The sequence below is a fragment of the Stegastes partitus genome, unplaced genomic scaffold (assembly GCF_000690725.1).
Source record: "Stegastes partitus isolate 25-593 unplaced genomic scaffold, Stegastes_partitus-1.0.2 Scaffold204, whole genome shotgun sequence".
Classification (NCBI taxonomy): domain Eukaryota; kingdom Metazoa; phylum Chordata; class Actinopteri; family Pomacentridae; genus Stegastes; species Stegastes partitus.
In genome coordinates this window covers 593,040-611,095 of record NW_007577935.1, presented here as the reverse complement: position 1 = coordinate 611,095, position 18,056 = coordinate 593,040, and the positions used below count along the sequence as shown (strand labels likewise).

Here is an 18,056-nt window from a genome sequence, read left to right as displayed (position 1 = left end):
GGAGAGGAGAGGAGAGGAGAGGAGAGGAGAGGAGGCGGCTGCAGCTGTGGTTTTGGACTCGGTCTCGGCACCCCCTTGCTGCCCCCTCTCCATCTCCTCTCTGGCTCCTCCAGGGACACACGCCTTGGCCAGGCCCCAGGAACCAGGGAGTCAGGACCAGGCTAAGAGGGAGAAAAAGGGGGGAACAACAGAGGGGAAGGAAGGATATCACAAAAGAAAGAGGAAAAACAGAGCTGACCTAATATGCGAGTATTGTCAGGCAGCACCTACACAAACAGGAGAGTGAATGAGATGTTCCTCAAAGGCTTCTCAAAATGGTAAAAAGCGTCAGATTTCCAAAAACACTTGGGCCTGTTAAAGTTCTTTTTTTGTTTTACTATTTGATACTGGTGCTGTCACTGGGTTTTATGTTGCACTGGAATCTAGTTGTAAAAACCTGCATTTACTTAGATATCTTGCTTTTTTTCTTTTTAGGAGATATTTTCACTTAACCAAAGTGTTTTATTTAATGATTTTTAGTCATCTATATGCAGTCAGAGTCTTGTGTCGTACTTTTTATATACAAAACAATGCATAAAACTTTAAATGTTGCATTTAAGACTCATGCCATCTACCTGTTGGTTGCTGATGCTGCTTTTTCTTTTGACTATTCCAAGCTTTTAAAAAAAAAAATCATAAATGTTGCACCACTTTTTCAAACTAACCTCTACTAGATATTAAATATTCAGACATATGAGCCAGAGTGTTAACCATCTGATACATATCTTAAGTGAGTTACTCCACAAGTCATCAACGTACATTAAAATTACATTACAAACCCATTTCTCCTAATGAGAGATACATTCTGATTAGAACTCCCTGAAGGTCCAAGCTGATCAAACCGGCGACTTCAAAATATATTCTGGTAGTAAAAATAGTTTGATTTTATGACACATTCTGTTTAGAAAGTCATGTCCATTGCTGCTTAGTGTTACACAGCACCTTCGTGTTTTGGCAGTATAGCTTCTCTGCTCTTTCGCCAGCGGTCCATTAGAAACTTAAGCCTATATGTTTTTGCCAATGTGTCGTTAATTGCATAAAATTTTAGGAGCGTTTTTTCCCCCTATGAACACACACTGGCACCTGATGACTGCTGCATTTCCTGAATTTAGAATTTTACTGTGAGTAAAGATTCATTTGCATTAAAATGGAAATACTGTTTTTCAGCACCAGACCATGGATCTAAATGTCCACTAGGTCATCTGTAGATGCTGGTTCCTGTCACAAGTGCCTTAAATATAACATGATAATAAGCAGAAAGCTGGCCGAACACCACTTTCAACTCTGTCACCAAGCAAATACATGCTGCCGCTTGCTGCTATGGCAATATCCATCCTCAGAACACTGTAACTGGGGAAGGAAGTGATTTTCTTGGGTGAAAAATAAAAACTTTTTACACACTTTTAACATGCAATTTCGTAAAGACCGGCTCTGGTGACTTTATTCCACCATCCGCCAGTGATGGAAACAGAAACGGCAGAATTTAAATGCAGAGCAGATAAACAAACCTAAGAGAACGGACACTAGACGAGGACTTCTGCTCTCCACTTGGCTGGCTTGTTTCACTTTAGTAACCTTGCCAAAAGCACTTGTAATAAATTCAGGATTAATAAGTGCAGAAGTGGAAAAATTTCAGTGAAGTTGCCTGTGATTTTTCATGGTTAGAGGATGCGTCTACAGAAGGCTCATCCTTTGAATTTGAGATAAGCTGATCAGCTCCAAGCTTTGAGTGTTGTGCACCAACATATGGCGTCGCTGGTAGCCTGACTTGACATTCAGAACGTTTGGGGTCTGCTTGTACACGATTGAACCCAAAGTGTAATCTGCTCACCCCCTCTGCCCTGCAGTCCTGGGTTAGTGTGTATTTGAAGCCTATTCTCTCTCTCTGCTCTCCCCCACTACTCAGTGTTTTATGGGCTGTGTGCTGCGGTGCATTGACCTCCCTCTCACCCCGGTGCCACCCAGCCGGTGCAGGATTCAGGCGCGCACGGCCCCTGCCAAAACCCCATAGCGCCACATCTGCAATCCATAAACGCCAGCCACTCTCGCTCTCCTACTCCCTCGCCCACACCACCTCAGACTCTCACACTCCTCCATTTCACTCTCTCTCTGTCTCTCTCTCTCTCTCTCTCTCTCACTTTCTCACCCACTAACATTTTATTTTAATTTCCAAATTCTATGCATCCCCCCTTTTTTTTTTCTACATTCCTTTAACTGCTTCCTCCCACCACTTCTGGTTTTATTCATGCTGAACATCAACTAACTCTTCCCCTTATCTCTCACTCCCTCGCTGCCCCCTTTTTCTCTCCTTCCGTTTCTTTATCCACATCCAACGGAAAAATCTCTCACCCATTATATCTTCAGTGAGAGCCAACTGAGTGTGGTGGCAGTGAACTGGGAACCACAAGACATTCCTGATCCAAACAGCACTAAGTCACCAGCGTTCACGTCTTCTGACGGCGGCCTGTGCCAAACACACACTTCACTTATGGGCTGGATTCAGTCTTACCACGTCGCAGTTGGTCCCCAAACAGCTAAATGTTTATCTGTTTCAAATTGATAGTGTCAGGGGAAAAAATGTAGTGCGCTCATCTAAATTCAGCTCCATTTTTGTATGTGTTACTGTAAGAGCATTCTCCATCATCGGGGTACTGAGTTCCCCCTCCCCTCACCGTGAACCGCCGGCCAGCAGAGCACACCCCTCCCCTCGGCCTTAACAAGATGTGTTCAACACATCACTGTTGCTGTGCCCTTGCTTTAATACATGTTAAAAAAAAAAATCATAGAAAGTAGGAAATAAATTGAGTGTTACCACAAAACTGTCCAGAGCTCCCAGCTTGCCCCCCATGGGCATTAGAGACATTCGTCTTTCTCGATTGTATTATCTTTTTTTTTTTTTTTTTCCCTTTCAGCTTTTTCCACTGTAATCAAATAAAAATGCACGGAGTGAACTTTCGCTCCCCTTCTTCCCTTGGATCATGTTCTCCTCTCCATCCCAAAGTCTTCACCTTCTGGTTTCCCAGACATATTGGCATGCCTCTGTGGTGCAGTCCCAACAGAGTCCGCGGATGAATCATGTTGCTGCAGGCATGCGAGAGCTCAGTTTTTATGATAAATATTGCAATTCATAAATCAGTGTTTTCCTAAGCAAGAAAGTATGGGGCAGGGAAGGACACAAAACTGTAGAGCGATTCAGCTTTGGTTTCAAAACAACAGATAGGTCATGATCTGAGTCTCTGAGTGTGTGTGTTGACTACAGCTGAAGAGAAGGCAAGAGGTCGGGGCAAGACCACCATGAAGAGAGAAAGAGCAACGCTGGTTGAAGTATTATCAAATACTAATATTTTTAGATCTACATACAATTTTAGGCACTTTTCTGGTAAATGACATCAAGGAAGTTTGTTTGGAGAATAAGTGTTTTGAAGGCTTTTTCACCCTTTAACACTGATGCAATGTTGGCAGCGGCATGTGTTTTCAAATAAATGGATTAAAAAGTCTTGTGTTTTGTGATATTGCTGTCTCATACTGTATTAAACGCATTCCATGACTAGTGATTAATAAGGTCTTTGCAGCCTCTTTTTTTTTTTTTTCCAGTAAAGTCCACTGGAGCATGTTTGTGATAAAAGATAATATAAATAAATAAAGCTGACAGCTGCTATTTGTCCAAATCTTAAAGAGTATTTCATTGAGAGATTACAGACAAGATTTTTTTTTTGGTTAAAAGCACAACTTGGGAGTTCTGTTTCCACGATTAAAGTTCCTCAAACATTATCTATATAATGATTTTGTCCTAGTTCTTCTATTTTAATGTGGCTGCAGGCATTCAGCCACACATGCACGACTTCAAAGAGTCGATACATGACTAATGTTAAAATTATTACAGACCTGCCAGTTGTGGTAACAGCCCTCGGATCTGTTTAATCATAAAGCGCTCGATGCTATTTGTGCGGTGGTAGTCGCTCAAATATTTTTGACCTATTTCAAACGGAGGTGAGAGTTGCTGGAGAAAACAGGGAGGAAAGCTTATTAATGCTTATTCATCAGCGCCATCTAGTGGCTGAAACAAACTCAGCAGCAAGTTAAAGGCTCTGAAGCAAGATGCCCAGTAGATGTTTTGGGTCAAAAATAGTTTTATTTAATACACACTACACTTTTGTTTTTTAAAGTGTCATGTGACCACGGTGATGGTGTTTGTGGTGATACATGTCCTGTGTCCACCTTGCATTGCTACAGCATGCTGTCCTTCCGCTACTCCATGTCCGAGTCATCCATTTCCACACTGTACTCTCTCTTGACCCACGGTAAAGGCAAGGGCACATGGGGGTCGTAGGTCCAGCGAGGATACACTCTCTTGTACAAGTTCATCAGGACAGTGTCTTGAGAGCGCAGCTGGTTATCAAACACACACTTCATGTGACCATGTGTTCCTAGAAAAAAAAAAAAAAGAAGAGAAAAAAAGCATAGCATTCAGAATTCAAGTGAGAAATTATGTGTTGCTTTAAGAATCCTTATTAAGCACATTTACAGGTGTGGGGATTTATTTTTGGGGACATGTTCACTTGTCTTAATGGTGGAAAATATATAGTTTTTTTAAAATTTCTGTACATTCCTGCAGCACTTCTTCTCACCTTCTGTAACGTGTTTTTATTTTTTTTATTTATTTTTTAGCTCCTGTCTCTTTAAAGCCAAAAGAAGTGTTTCAGGGGGGTAAGGAGCTTTTTTTTTTTCTCTGACGTGGACTATGACTTTTGCCAACCTTCTACAAGCAAGAAAAAAATAATCTAAAACACATTTAAGGAAAGGGGGAAAACCCTCGAAACATAATGTAGACTCTCTAAAGAAGCTGCCTAGTTTTGTTCCTCAATTTGCCTTACCTAGAGCCTCCTTGATGTGGCCTCTCCGACCCCATTTCGTTCGCAGCTCCACTGGCTTAAACCACATGATATCATCTGTCGCAGAACGAAAGGAAAGAACATTAAAGTCACACAGAAGGCACGCATTATGTAATGTTCTGAAATCATAGTAGGAAAAGTATGACAGCATCCTCTCACCCCTGTTAAAGAACATGTAACGGACAACCGCAGAGCGCCTGTTAATTTTAAACGGGTGTCCGCTCAGTACGATCCTCTTCAGCACCACGCGCTGAGGGTCGCAGCTGAGCAGGCTGCCAGTAGCCACCAGGTCCTGGATGCCTGGAAACATACGGTACGAAGAACACAAGTAGTTAAAATGCCAAAACAGCACAGAATTAGCTTAAGTAAATAATTAAATAAAGCAATTCAAGCATCAGCAGGGAAGACGGTCAAAAGTTTAACCTTAAGGCATCTAGACAACGAATTAAATCGACTTATGTTTAAGCATGAAAAGGGCTTCTCTTCTCACCATCGTTCCTTTGTTTGAAGAGCAGGACGCCTGCCGGGGAGAAGGTGATGGGAGCGTACACTGACACCACGGTGGGGGCATCTGGCTTGAGGAAGCGCTCCATCTTGTGCTTGTCAGCTGGAAAACAGCACAGTACAACGCTCAGTAATGCATTTACTACTGTACTGTACATGCAGCAGGAAAAAAAAAAAACTGCTCCAGAACTCTCGCTTTTACAGTCATTCTGCTATTAGATTTCTGAATAGAAAGTAAAGCAAATCTCTAATGCTACTGAGAAACAAATAATGCTTCTCTATGACGATGATGTCCCTTAAGCAGAAATTCAAGCAAGAAACTGAATGCACTGCCTTTAAAGTGCCTGTATGATGCTATTGATGAAAGCATCACCTCATCCCGAGTGTATTTGAAGAAGAAAACTTTTTTATGAAGTGATCAGTGAACCAAAATCATGTGGGACAAAAGCACTGTACAAATATATTTTTCCTCTTTCAGCAGATCCAAATATTGCATCAGTTCCATTGAAAATAAAAGGTTTTTGGTACAAAATATAACATTTATGAGTGCTGCTATAAGTGACCCTACAGTGTACAGGACTAATTTTTTACAATCCTCATGTATACGGCATCACTCGTAGCTCTCAGCTCTTCTACTGCATGTATTGAGGTGATTTTATTGCACAATTAAGAGAGTAAGGTTTTATTAGGGGTGTGCTTGGAGGTATGTTTGCTTAATTAACAACTGTTGTACCTGATGTGTGCTGAGAGAAGATGGGAGAGGCTCTGAACCGCCGAAATCCACAGTGGAACACAAGCTCCTCTTTAGATTTGATTGGCTCTGTGTTGGTGGGGTGTCTTCGCACCAAAACATGCATCACTGACATCTGTAAACAGAAGAAAAAAAAACACAGTGAGGCCGGAAAAGGTAAAAACAACGATAGGTGGGTGAGACGTTATAAATCAGACATTTGGATGTTACTACCTTCTGTTCATGGGGCAGAAGAGACACCAAGACCAGAGGTTTGCCTGACTGGACGCTCTCCATCACAGAAAACGGCACATCAATGATGTGCAGTGTCACATACCAGCCGTTCTGAAATAAAAGGTGCAGCAGAGTCAGTGAACATACAAATCTAACACCTCACAAGAGTGCATTCACAAGAGAATCTTTATCTTTTTTTTTTTTTACCAAGGCTCCCTCCTCCTCAGCTGCAGCCTCAGTCAGGATGCGGCGACGAGTGCGTTCAAAGCTCTGAAACTGGAAGATGCGTGAATAGTTGAGAGGCAAGTTCTCCATGGGGTCCCAGGGCGAAGAGCGGAAACTTTTCAGGCCCCTGTAGCGCTGGAACCTGGAAGTAGAGGACAACAACAGAACATCGATCATCAGCAGCAGTAAAACTATGAAAATAAATCGATTAAAATCACTAATCTGTACCCACGTGACCTAATTTCAACATATTTACGATATTTATTTTCTTTTCCTACTTTAAAAAAAAAAACAAAACGCAGTACTGACCTGATTCTAGCAGCGGTGTCGAGGGGTGTGTCCACCTCATCAGGAAACATCTCATTGGATCGAGCCTCTCGGTAGCGTTTCAGGCCTTCTTCCTCTGCAGCTTCATCCATGTGTGCATCGTAGCGCTGGTCTGCTCCAGCTCGCTCAGTGGAGCACACCTCTTCCTGTTCTTCATCTTCTTCATCTTCTTCCTCATCTGAGGCACAGCATGAACCAGCCTCCTGAGCAGAAGGGACGCAACACAAACCTGCTTTAATATGTGATAACACTGTTGACAGATGAACAAAGAATGCAAGCAGCTCTCTGACTGTATCTGGATCATTGTACAGTTTGATGCTTTTAATGAAGAAAATGTAAAGTTGTACCTCCTGCTCTCCTTCTTTGTTTGTGAAAAACAAAACTAAATGGATGGTTACTTTTAACAGCACCCACACATATTCTCTGGCAACCTCTGAAATACTGTAATCTCTGCTTTGATCCAGTCCTACCTGTTTTATAACCACTAATGCAGCTATATAAAGTACATGTATCAGTGTTTCTAATATCATGGAGCAAGGCCACAAGAGGAACAAAGCTGTTCAAATAAAACTCGACTTAGTCCCACAGGTTTTGCTTGAGCTACATTATAAAAACATCAAGCCTTACAGAGAGTTTTGATTTAGTCAGAGCTGCTTTTCAGATATTCCTCGCTGACATTTCAACACAATGGGATTAAGTTGAGTTTAATTTAATGAGCTCTCTGCAATGCCTCCAACTAAGGCCGACAGCTTAGAACTATAGTGTAAAAAAAAAAGAGCTCTGGAAGACTTTGCACCGACGTGTCTGCACCCTCATTATCAAAACATTAAATTATTATCTTTTGGTAGAATGGTGTTCATCCCTTCAGCAGGGTTACAGAAACTTTTACAATCAATGCTAAGGTGCACTGAAGCTGTTCTGGTGACACACGGTGGCCCAACACCTCACCACGTTAGTTTTTCCTTTAATCCGTCACTCGTCTGTAGCCATCACCCCAAAATATGGAAGCATTCAATCCTTTTTGCAAAATTTGCAAGTCCAAACATGCTGAGCTGAACGGGTGTCTCAAGTGGGATTCTCTTGCTGTTGTTGTTGCACTCCACTAATAGAAAGCAAATTTATTTTCTCAATTGCAGCCACAATATTTGACAAACAATGACCAGACACGCATGTTGGGAAAACAAATACAGTCAAAAAGATTCTAAGTATAGAAACTGCAATTGTGTAACAGCCAAACACAACCGAGAGCAGCCCAGCCACAACAAACAAACTGTTTGGGGAAGGCTTGTGCAGCGCAAAACACTATTTGCATGCATTGTGTGTGTGTGTGTGTGTGTGTGTGTGTGTGTGTGATCAGGAATTGCCAGAACTATGGAAGTCCTTGTTAGGCTTACTGCCATTCCAAGTGTGTTAGTAAAGATGGTTTCCAGCACAAGACATCCATTTTTATTGCTAGGAATTCAACTTCCATAGGCAATAGATGTACAGAAGGAAACCAATCATCAAAGAAGACATGCTTCACAGTGGTTCCTTGACTGGCAAATTACAGGAGGAGCCAGACCCATGCGTGGAAAGCCCTCGGCAGGGGTCTGATTCACAACCTTTCCAACATCCTCGCTGCAATAATAATAATCATTAACATTTGAAGTACCCCTTCCCCTATTGTTACCCTCTCCTGAATACGTATCCCTGCGCGCTAACCTCGACATCAAATGCATGCTAATAACAATTACAGATCGTAATGAACCCGTTGCGTAAGGAGAGTTTCCCCGACTTCTTTTCATGCAGAGCTGGAAATAAATAAATGGTCGACCCCTCCCTTCGTCCAGACAGGAACTTCTGTTCACAAGACAGGAAGACAGGAGGCTTCTCCTGGGACTCCTGTTCCAAACACTATTGTTGTGGTGAGCAGCCTGGCACTACAGGTCAGAGACAGACACTGTGAAAACAAACAGTGCCTCTGAGCAGCGAGGTGCACAGACCGCGGGTCACGTATGCACCGGTTCAGCCCCGGAACCGGCATCACTTCACAACTTCTCCGCAGGTTACTGTCCTCATCGTCCCCCCTGTAAGACTACACCGTCTGACCTCGGCTGCGCTGTTGCTATGACAACAAGGCGCAGCTGTAAAAACTAGCCCTAAAGGTGCTTGTGGTGAAACTAGTGAATAACACATCAAATAAAAACTTAATCAGTTAACAACTATTTTAACAACTGAGTGATTATATTAACCGTCTGAACCCCAAAACCCACCAGCAGGTTTGAAAGCATGTTGTCTTTGAATAACTACCAAAATTACACAATTTGTTTATCACCGCTGCAAACAGAGAGAATTCTTGGATTTTCAACTTTCTGACAGTCCTTGAATTAAAAACATCTGTGACATGCCGTTCTGTAGCAAACCATGACAATATCTTAGTTTAAAATAGTGATATTTCATCAGAATCATTTTATTTTTTGTGTCTCGTGTAAAGAAATTGCCAAAACTAAACTATTTGTAAAGATTCTGCATGTTCCTGGGCAATCATGGAGCCATTAGTGACCCAGCTGGGACCAGCGATCACATCATAAAAGTTCTGGGACTTTTTGGTTGACCTGGGTTGAGCTGCGGGCTGGGTTAGCACAGAGCAAATAGGGGGCAAGAATGAAAACAAATTCAAAACATAAATAGTGAAATAGCTACACTATGTAGAGTCACCACCTGTGGACACTTTGATTCCAGGTTTTTCATGTTTTATAAAACAAGTAATTAAAGAAATTCAACCCCATTTTTTTCCCCAATGATTTATGGCATTCTGACTGTGTTAAAGTGCACAAAAGACACTTTTAGTTCTACTTCTAGCCATAGTTGTGCTGTTTCCATAGAGGTGCAGCATTTTATATTACAGTAAAAAATGAGCCGACAGTCACCAAAAATGTGACTGGAGCTTAAAATTTATTTTTTTAAAAACCCTCCACAAACTGCTCAGAGGCTTAACAAATGCAACCATATCATATTACTCTAAGCTACTGCTCTGCTTTGTTTGTTAAAATTGTCTAGAGACAATCAAAAATCTAACTGAAGTTGACATTTGCCCTTATTTTTGTCCTTTTCTTAATTTTTTTGTCTCTCATCTCTCTAATAAAGGCCTACATGCTGAAAGTGCTCTAAATGTGTACCTGAGAGTTAATCTCTTCATCTTCTCCCTCCATGGCTTCATCCATCATGTCGTCATCATCATCGTCGCTGCTTTCCTCATCAAGGTCACCATTCTCCTCCTCATCTTCGTCTTCGTCAACAATCCACGTGGCCTGGTAGTCAGATGTTCCTTTAGGGACCTTCATTACACGTTTGTTCTTCCTGGCCTCTAAACACCAAACAGAAACATCACAGGAAACATTTAGGGTCCTGTGTTTTTGTGACAGGTGAAATTATATATCGCTAATTAATAAAAAAATTTTTTAAAAAAAACTCAATTTCAAATCAAGAAAGGCACTCTAGTCCACTTTTCCAACTAACTAGAAATGACGGATGCTTTTGGGAAGCGTAATCAAGGGAAACGTGGCAAATGTCAACACTTGGCAAACCATCTGTGCAGACTAAGCTCTGCATAAGCTCTGTAATACAACTGTTTCGAGACACTTGAACCCTTGCCAAGCTGATGTGTCACAGTGGTAATTTAGTGTTGATCTCAGTAAAACCAGACTGCTCAGAACAACTGATCCCATTGAATCTGGTGTTACTGCAGAAGCACAATGAAGTTTTCTCATGTAGGTTCCCAGCTATCTTTATTTTCCAACTGGAACATCTACAATTCTACAACTCCACAATTTCATTTAGCAGATGCTTTGATCCAAAGTGATGTACATCTGGGAGCAGACACAACATAAGCAAGTATCTAGTCAGGAGAACACTGGATAAGTGCCATAAAGACAAGCTCAAATTCATCTCAATATGCGGTAATGTATCCGTTCTGTTTCTGCACCTTCAGCTTCCAGCAGCTCTGTTTCTGTCGGCCACGTCTGCTCTCCGTCCATTGGATCCACCTCAGCCTCAGCCTGCAGACTCTCCCTGCAGGTCGGGTCCGCTTTCATGAGCACACGCACTGGAGCTTCATCCTCACCTCCGTCCTGTGGGATACACACAAGACTGAGTAAGAATGAAATGCAAAACCAAAAGAATGTCAAAATTAAAGTTGTCAATTTAAACCTGAGACACCAAATACAAAAAGGCAAAAATGTCCATGTCAAAAACAGCGCAAAAAAATGCTATATATTAATATTTTATTCGACTTTCAATTACTATTTTTATCAGTCCTGATCATAACTACTAAGTATTCATTCATTTTCAAGACTTTAACCCATCGAATGCATGTCTCCGTACATGATAATGTCTATGGGCATTATTTGCTTTTTATGCAGTGTCAGATCGAAAAAAATAAATAAATTATACTGGAGACATTAAAGACAAACATGTCCTTGTTCATATATAAAATATATATATATATTTTCTATCATTTTCTAGGAATTTCAGATAAGGATCTTTCTTTGGCAATTTTTTGTAATCAGTACAAGGACAGCATTGTGTCAAAGTTAACACTGCTGCATGTTAAAACAGTTAAAAGTGCATTTAATTACAAACTGTGTTCTCTAATTATTCTGCAACATCAACAACACTTTGACAAAAATAGAAGCTGACAATATATGCACCGTGATGGATTAATACCAAAACAGGTTTCAAGTCTGTCAAATTAATAATGTGGAAAATCACTGGCTGCCTCCACAGGTGAGAAAAACAAATAAACAACCCCACTGAGTAACACAGTCCAAAATTATGTATTATTATTAAGTATACAGGATTTGTAGCAACCATGCTGGAAACTGCAACATTTTTGGGGAAAAAAACTCCAGAATTTTCCCTATGGGGATCATTAAAGAATTATCTTATCCTAAAAAACATTGGTGTAGTTGCAAACTCCTAAATATCATTTGTGCAGCTCAGTTTTAATGTATGAATTACAACAAACCTCTGCAGAAGCCAACTCACATGAAGAGTTTTTTAACAAACTGCATTCCACTATTTTAGCAACAACACATTTGTCAGCTTACATGACTGAACAAAGACTTTTAAATAAAGATACAAATAATTAACAGAAATAAATGTAAGAAACCATTGTATTTCTAGAAACCAAAAAACACATACCAGCATGTCTACGTCTCCTCCTTTGCCAGGTTTTGCTGCTCTAGCTGTTGTTAAATTGAGGGGAAGAGGGTCTGACGGAGCATCAATCTGACTGAGCTGAAAGTCTCCGTGTCCACTGATGTGCACCAGTCTGTCGACCCGTAGAGGACGACCACGCACGTACCCAGAGACGCAGAGGGTGCCCAGGCCTGTGTTTCCGCCACCTGTCCCCTCGGCAGGCCTGCTGGGTGTGAATGTGACATGCTGAGCTAAAAGGTGGGAGCGTCTGGAGCGGAAACCCAGCTTTCTCTGTCTCTGACTGCCCAGGTGTCTGAGAAGCAGGGTGGCATCTTGTTCCGAGTCCAGAGGGAAAAGACGTGCATCGGGGAAACGGACCTCCGTGATCTTTGACAGAGCTCTTCTGGACTCAACCCTCTTCTTCACGGGAAGATCAGACACACCCTGACACACCAGTGCTGCAGGGGGAGAGTTTAAGGTCTTAAAAACATAGAGAAATCACTCAAATTTGTGACAGTGAAGGGTGCTCATTGTGCTCAGATTTGTGCTCACCATGGCTGGGGAGGCCCTGGGCAAAGAGGCAGGAGAGGCAGTATTCTCCGTAGCTGTCCCAACCTTCAGTAGAGTCCAATACGAATACAAGGCTATCTGCAATCTTCGCCACATCCAGCAGGGAGTGCATGTCAGCTGCACAAAGAAACCATGAGAGAAGCTTCAGAATGGGAGAACAAACTGCTTATTTTAAAGAAAAAGTAGTAAAACAAAGACATAGTACAAAATGTAAATACTAAGGAGATTTTACATTACAATGTAAATACAAATGCAATTTCTAATGGTACTATACCCAGTAAAATAGTGAGACATCATCTATCCATTGTCTCTGAACACTTTATTGTATAGTTTTTGAGTTTAAATATATTCTATGGAATGTCTCAAGTGTTTATGCATGACCAGGACTGCACATTTTCGTTCTGTACAAACTATTAACTTTCTATGTCACACATTTATAAAGACATTTAATAAAAACATCAATAAGATCTGTAACACTATCCAAGCAAAACGTATTAACGCTTGTTCCATAGCTCACAGTGCATACCTGTGCTTTGGTTTAGAAAGGTGAACCTTTGTTTAAAACGTGGCAGAATCAGCCCAAAGCTGTCACTGACACCACTGACGCAGCGCTCTTGATGTACGACGCCCCCAGCGGCTTCTCCACGTAGCAGCTTGGTAATGGCGCCAGCATCGACTCCCGCATGTACAGACACCACAGCAACCAAATGAGGTGGACCGTCCCTGCTGCCAAGTCGTCGCTTTTCTGTCAAGACCTAAAAAGCACGATTTGCACGTTACTTTGCACATAAGTCATCCTTATTGCTCTTAAATGTAACGTGTGAGCTACTGGATACACTGAATTTTCAGAAGGGGCTGAATAAAGGATATACAGTTGAAACCAGAAGTTTACATACACTGTATATAAAGACATTAAACCTTCTTTTATCCTCACTATCTGACATTAAATGAGACTAAACTGTTCCTGTTTTAGGTCAGTTAGGAGTACCAAAATTATTTCTATTTGCTAAATGCCAGAATAACAAGAGAGTTTGGGAAAGCCCAAACAATCATGTCATGGCTTTGGAGGCTATTACCAGGTTAACACCTCAAACACACTGCTTCCTTTTGTAAGAACATGATAAAATCTGAAGTAATCAGCCAAGATATCAGGAAGAGAATTGTGGACCTCCACAAGTTTGGTTCATCCTTGAGTACAATTCCCAGATGCCTGAAGGTTCAATGTTCATCTGTTCAAACAGTTATACACAAGTATTAACATCATGGGAATGTCCAGTCATCATGCTGCTCAGGAGGGGGTGGGTTTTTTTGTCGCGCGGATGGTGTTTTTTTGGTGCGTGTTGTGATCCCCCGAGCACAAGCGCTAGAGCTTTTGTGGATGTTGTTGTGGCTGTTGTCAGAGTGTGTTTTTCTCCAGTGTGACCCGTGTTGTGTCCTGATCTGGTGTGAGGGTCTTCTGAGAGAGAGAGGGGCTCTCTCTCCCAGCGCCATATAAGAGCGCCGTTTTAGTTTTTGTATGTGCACAGGGGGAAAAGAGCGTTTTTTTTTTGAACATGTGTCGTTTTGTGTTGTGACTGTGGTTTTGCTGTTTTTGGCTATTGTGCCTCTTTTTATTTTTGGGGGAAAAGGGGGAGGTTTGTAGGCTTGGGACCTTCTTCCGACTTTTGAGTTCGGGGGTTGGCGGCTTCTTTTTTTTGGGTTTTTTTTTTGGGGGGGGGCTTGTTGCCTTTCCCAAATTAATTGGCTTCTTGGGGAAGGACCTTCTTTTGGAATTTTTGGCTTACCTTTTCAGGCCTTCGGCCGGGAGTTCAAGGTTTGTTCCCAGCCGGTTTTTCCAATTGGCCATTGCCTTGAGGCTTCCCCCCGGTTTGTTTCCAGGTTGGTTTCGGGCCACCAAGTTCATTTTTTTGGGTTGGCCTTCCCAAGGCCTTGTTTTCTTTCTTTTGGCCACCTTTTGGGCGGGGTTGAAAAGGCTGTTGGGGCAGGTTGGCCACCAACCTTGCTTCGTTTCCTTCGGTTTGTTTTGGGGGATTGGGCCAAGTTTCCGTTCACTTTTTTTGGGAGGTTTTTGGAAGGAACCCCAAACGTTTTCCCCCAGTTCTTCCGTTTTAAGGGCATTGTTCCCAATTCTTAGGGAGTTTTTTTTAACCTTTTGCTTTTGAGGAAGTTATTAACCATTTTTTTAAAAAAATATATATCTTTCTCTTATTATTCTGGCATTTATCAAATCAAAATAATTTTGGTAATTCTAATTGACCTAAAACAGGAAAAGTTTCGTCTGATTTAATGTCAGACAGTGAGAAAAAAAAGGTTTTATGTCTTTTTATACTGTGTGTAAACTTCGGGTTTCAATTGTATTTACTAGCAGTAAGTATTGGACCCTCTGCTGCATCAATCAGGAATTCAAGCTAGTCTTCATGTGATTAACAAATATACCATGTCTTTCTTGTTTCTGCGTAGCTGGTTAGCTTTGTGCCTTCTGTCCATCTTCTTTTGCTCCTTCCTCTGTTTTTTGGTAAGGGCCGTCACTGACACTCTCCCTGTGAGACAGCAAAAGGATTCATTACTACAAGATCCCAATAACAATACTACATATATACTGTATGTATATGCATCTAAATACTTAATATATTTAGATGCAGTACTCAAAGTTTGACTTAATGCTTTATTTAGCAAACCCCAAAGCATTGTTACTGCATAAAACACAAACTGCAAAAGAAGTCTTCACATATTTGACGTTGCATCATGCATCACTCTCCAGGTATAACTCAATACTTAAAAAAACTGCTGCTGGGTTGCACCACAACTTTCCAGGAAAATGTACTGTACAAGTCTAAGCTGTCAATAAATCTGCAGCAGACATTTGAACAGTGTTCGAACAACAGCTATTGTAATTGTGATTGATGTCAACAATATTTCTGCTGCTTCGAAACATGTGCTGGGTGGACAAGTCATCAAAAACACCTGGCAGAGCGGTGCAATCCAATACAACTGTTTTCACTTTGTGAAGTTTATGAGGCTCATACTTTTCTTAGATTTGCAGAGAAGTATCGACTTAGTGGTTCATTCTTGAGTCCATACCATATTTTATCATTGCTCTGAAGGATAGGTTTGCAGTGATGCCAAGTAATTCTGCATTAAATTACCTGCACTAATGCCGAATAAAAAAACTGCCAAATAAACTATAAACAACAAACACTAAACAGAAGGGGTATTTCATATTTATTTGATATTAGGACTGCAAATAACAATTATTTCTATTGTTGATTAATCCGTCAATTATTTGCTCGATTCATTGATTAATTGTTTGTTTATAAAATGTCAAAAAATTGTAAAGAATGTTGATCAGTGTAGTCCCCAAATGTCTCATTTTTCCCCACAACCAATATATTTAGGTTACTGTCACAGAAAAGCAAATAAACAATAATATATTCACTTTTAAGAAGTTGGAGTCAGATCATTTAGATTTCTTATTCTTAAACTATTTCTCAACATGAATATCAAAATAGCTGGTGTTTAATCTAATAGTCGACAGCCTCTTAATTATTAAATAATTGTTGCATCTCTAAAATCATATACATAACATGTAGGACATAATTCATACATAATAGCAGTGACCAACTGAAATACAACTGACATTAGATCACAGTCTGTAGATAAAGATATCCCTGCAGACCAAAGTTTTGTCTGACAAATAATTCTCAGTATATAAATCTCAGCACTTCTTTAGTGGATCCTTTAAATGATGAGTACTTTCAGTTAATTTGCTTCATTAGCTGCAGCTCATTACTACCTGAACAACTGTCACTTCACTGCTATCCACAATTACGTCTATGTTTCTACTTTTAATGTGCAAATTTAAGCTATAGGTTAGACATAGCTTTCTCAATAGATGTTGTTTTATAGTTAAGTCAAAGAAGATGAGATGGTAGTATTTATTACACTGCACTGTATGACACTGCATACATAGAGTGAAAATGCAACTTTTATTTATGTTATGGTTTAAAACACGTGGGAAAATCTCAAATTAAGAATTAGAAATCATTAAATTAAGACATTTAACAATGGGATGTTATCTGTCTCAGTTGTAAATACACTAGTAGGAGACTTTGTTCTCTCTTGACATATCTGAGATCTGATTGGTTGTCTTTAGCTTTAAAGGAATATGATGCACACTCCAGCAGTGGAACGCCAAGCCAGAATCGACACACGACCAGACGTTTTTACGAAATATCTAACGTACAAATGCTTTTTCAAAAAAGCAAAAAACACTTGGTTTACACATACCACACTTTCTGATTTCACCCCCAAAGCCCTGACAAGAAATCTCAACACGTGTGTTTGGAGAGGCCAGAGCTGCAGGCTAACAACACAACACATCCAGCGCCAGAAGCGGCACGTCGTAACTAAACGCTTCTTACCTTTGTTTTCTCTTTCAATTTCTCCTTTCGTCCGGTGCTTGCCATGTTTGTGTCCTTTATTTTTCTGTTTATACACGCCGGGTCTGTGGCCCTGCTGTTTCTCCTCATTCGCGGCCATTTTCACCACGTGAGAAAGACAGCAGCTGTTTTACTTCCGCACTCGCACCAACGTCACGACGCGGGGCGTGTCTTCAGGAAGTTTTTTTTAATTTCAAAATAAAAGCCTCAGTTATGATTACGTGAACGTTAGGGAATGCATTTATACAACTGTGTTTACTGCAGATGACTTGTTACGACTTTGACACAATGGGAGCTGGGTTAGCCTCAGTACTTTTTAAATTTTGAAGTTATTTCAGAGTAAACTGAATATAAAATGAGAGACACTGTGCTCCACACATCGTAAGGTCATCCCACTTCCTTTGTGGGACTTTTAATATAAACTCAACCAAATCTAAAAACACATCCAACCTTACTCTCTCAGAATTACCAGTTTTTTTGATGTACAATAACTTCAGAACATTTATTAGGGCGGTGCAAAATGTTACCTTCATACTATCATATTTTTCAAGTCATATGATGTTTTGTAATATATTACTATATTTGAAAAAAATAAAATAAAAATTTATAGAAGGAATCATGACTTTAAGATGAAAATGTAGGTTAATAAAATAGCCCTTTTATGTGTTACAACTCGTTTTGACCAACTACCTACACCAGACAGTAACATGACCCTGAAACTTGAATCCAGAATGCACTTTTTTAAAAGTTTTCTCCAAATAATTATTAAAAAGAAATGAGGTACCAATACTTTTTTATAGTACTCTGTGTTATAGACATTAAACTGTTGCAGTTTTAGTACTGAAACTACAACGTATACTCCATGAAATTGATGCTCGGAGTTGTGTATAGAAAAAAAATTGTTGAAAGACAAGATTT

At 40.5% G+C, this 18,056-nt stretch overlaps 1 protein-coding gene and 1 long non-coding RNA gene across 2 annotated transcripts in view; one reads left to right on the top strand and one right to left on the bottom strand.

Moving 5' to 3' along the window:
• The window catches only part of LOC103356491 (uncharacterized), a 12,669-nt gene extending 5,983 nt beyond the window's left edge, over positions 1-6,686 (top strand). The window contains exon 3 of the long non-coding RNA XR_520141.1: positions 6,611-6,686. This is a non-coding gene — a long non-coding RNA (uncharacterized LOC103356491). The remainder of the gene's footprint in view (positions 1-6,610) is intronic.
• Positions 4,150-17,257, bottom strand: tsr1 (TSR1 ribosome maturation factor). The gene is made up of 15 exons (XM_008280646.1): positions 17,121-17,257; positions 15,136-15,239; positions 13,226-13,454; positions 12,682-12,816; positions 12,133-12,587; positions 10,916-11,060; positions 10,110-10,297; positions 6,934-7,154; positions 6,607-6,766; positions 6,400-6,510; positions 6,169-6,301; positions 5,422-5,538; positions 5,091-5,231; positions 4,914-4,988; positions 4,150-4,466 (listed from the first exon to the last, which is right to left on the bottom strand). The coding sequence occupies exons 1-15, from the start codon at positions 17,236-17,238 to the stop codon at positions 4,288-4,290; spliced, it is 2,511 nt and encodes an 836-aa protein (XP_008278868.1). The 5' UTR covers positions 17,239-17,257; the 3' UTR covers positions 4,150-4,287.
• Positions 17,258-18,056: the final 799 nt, after the last annotated feature.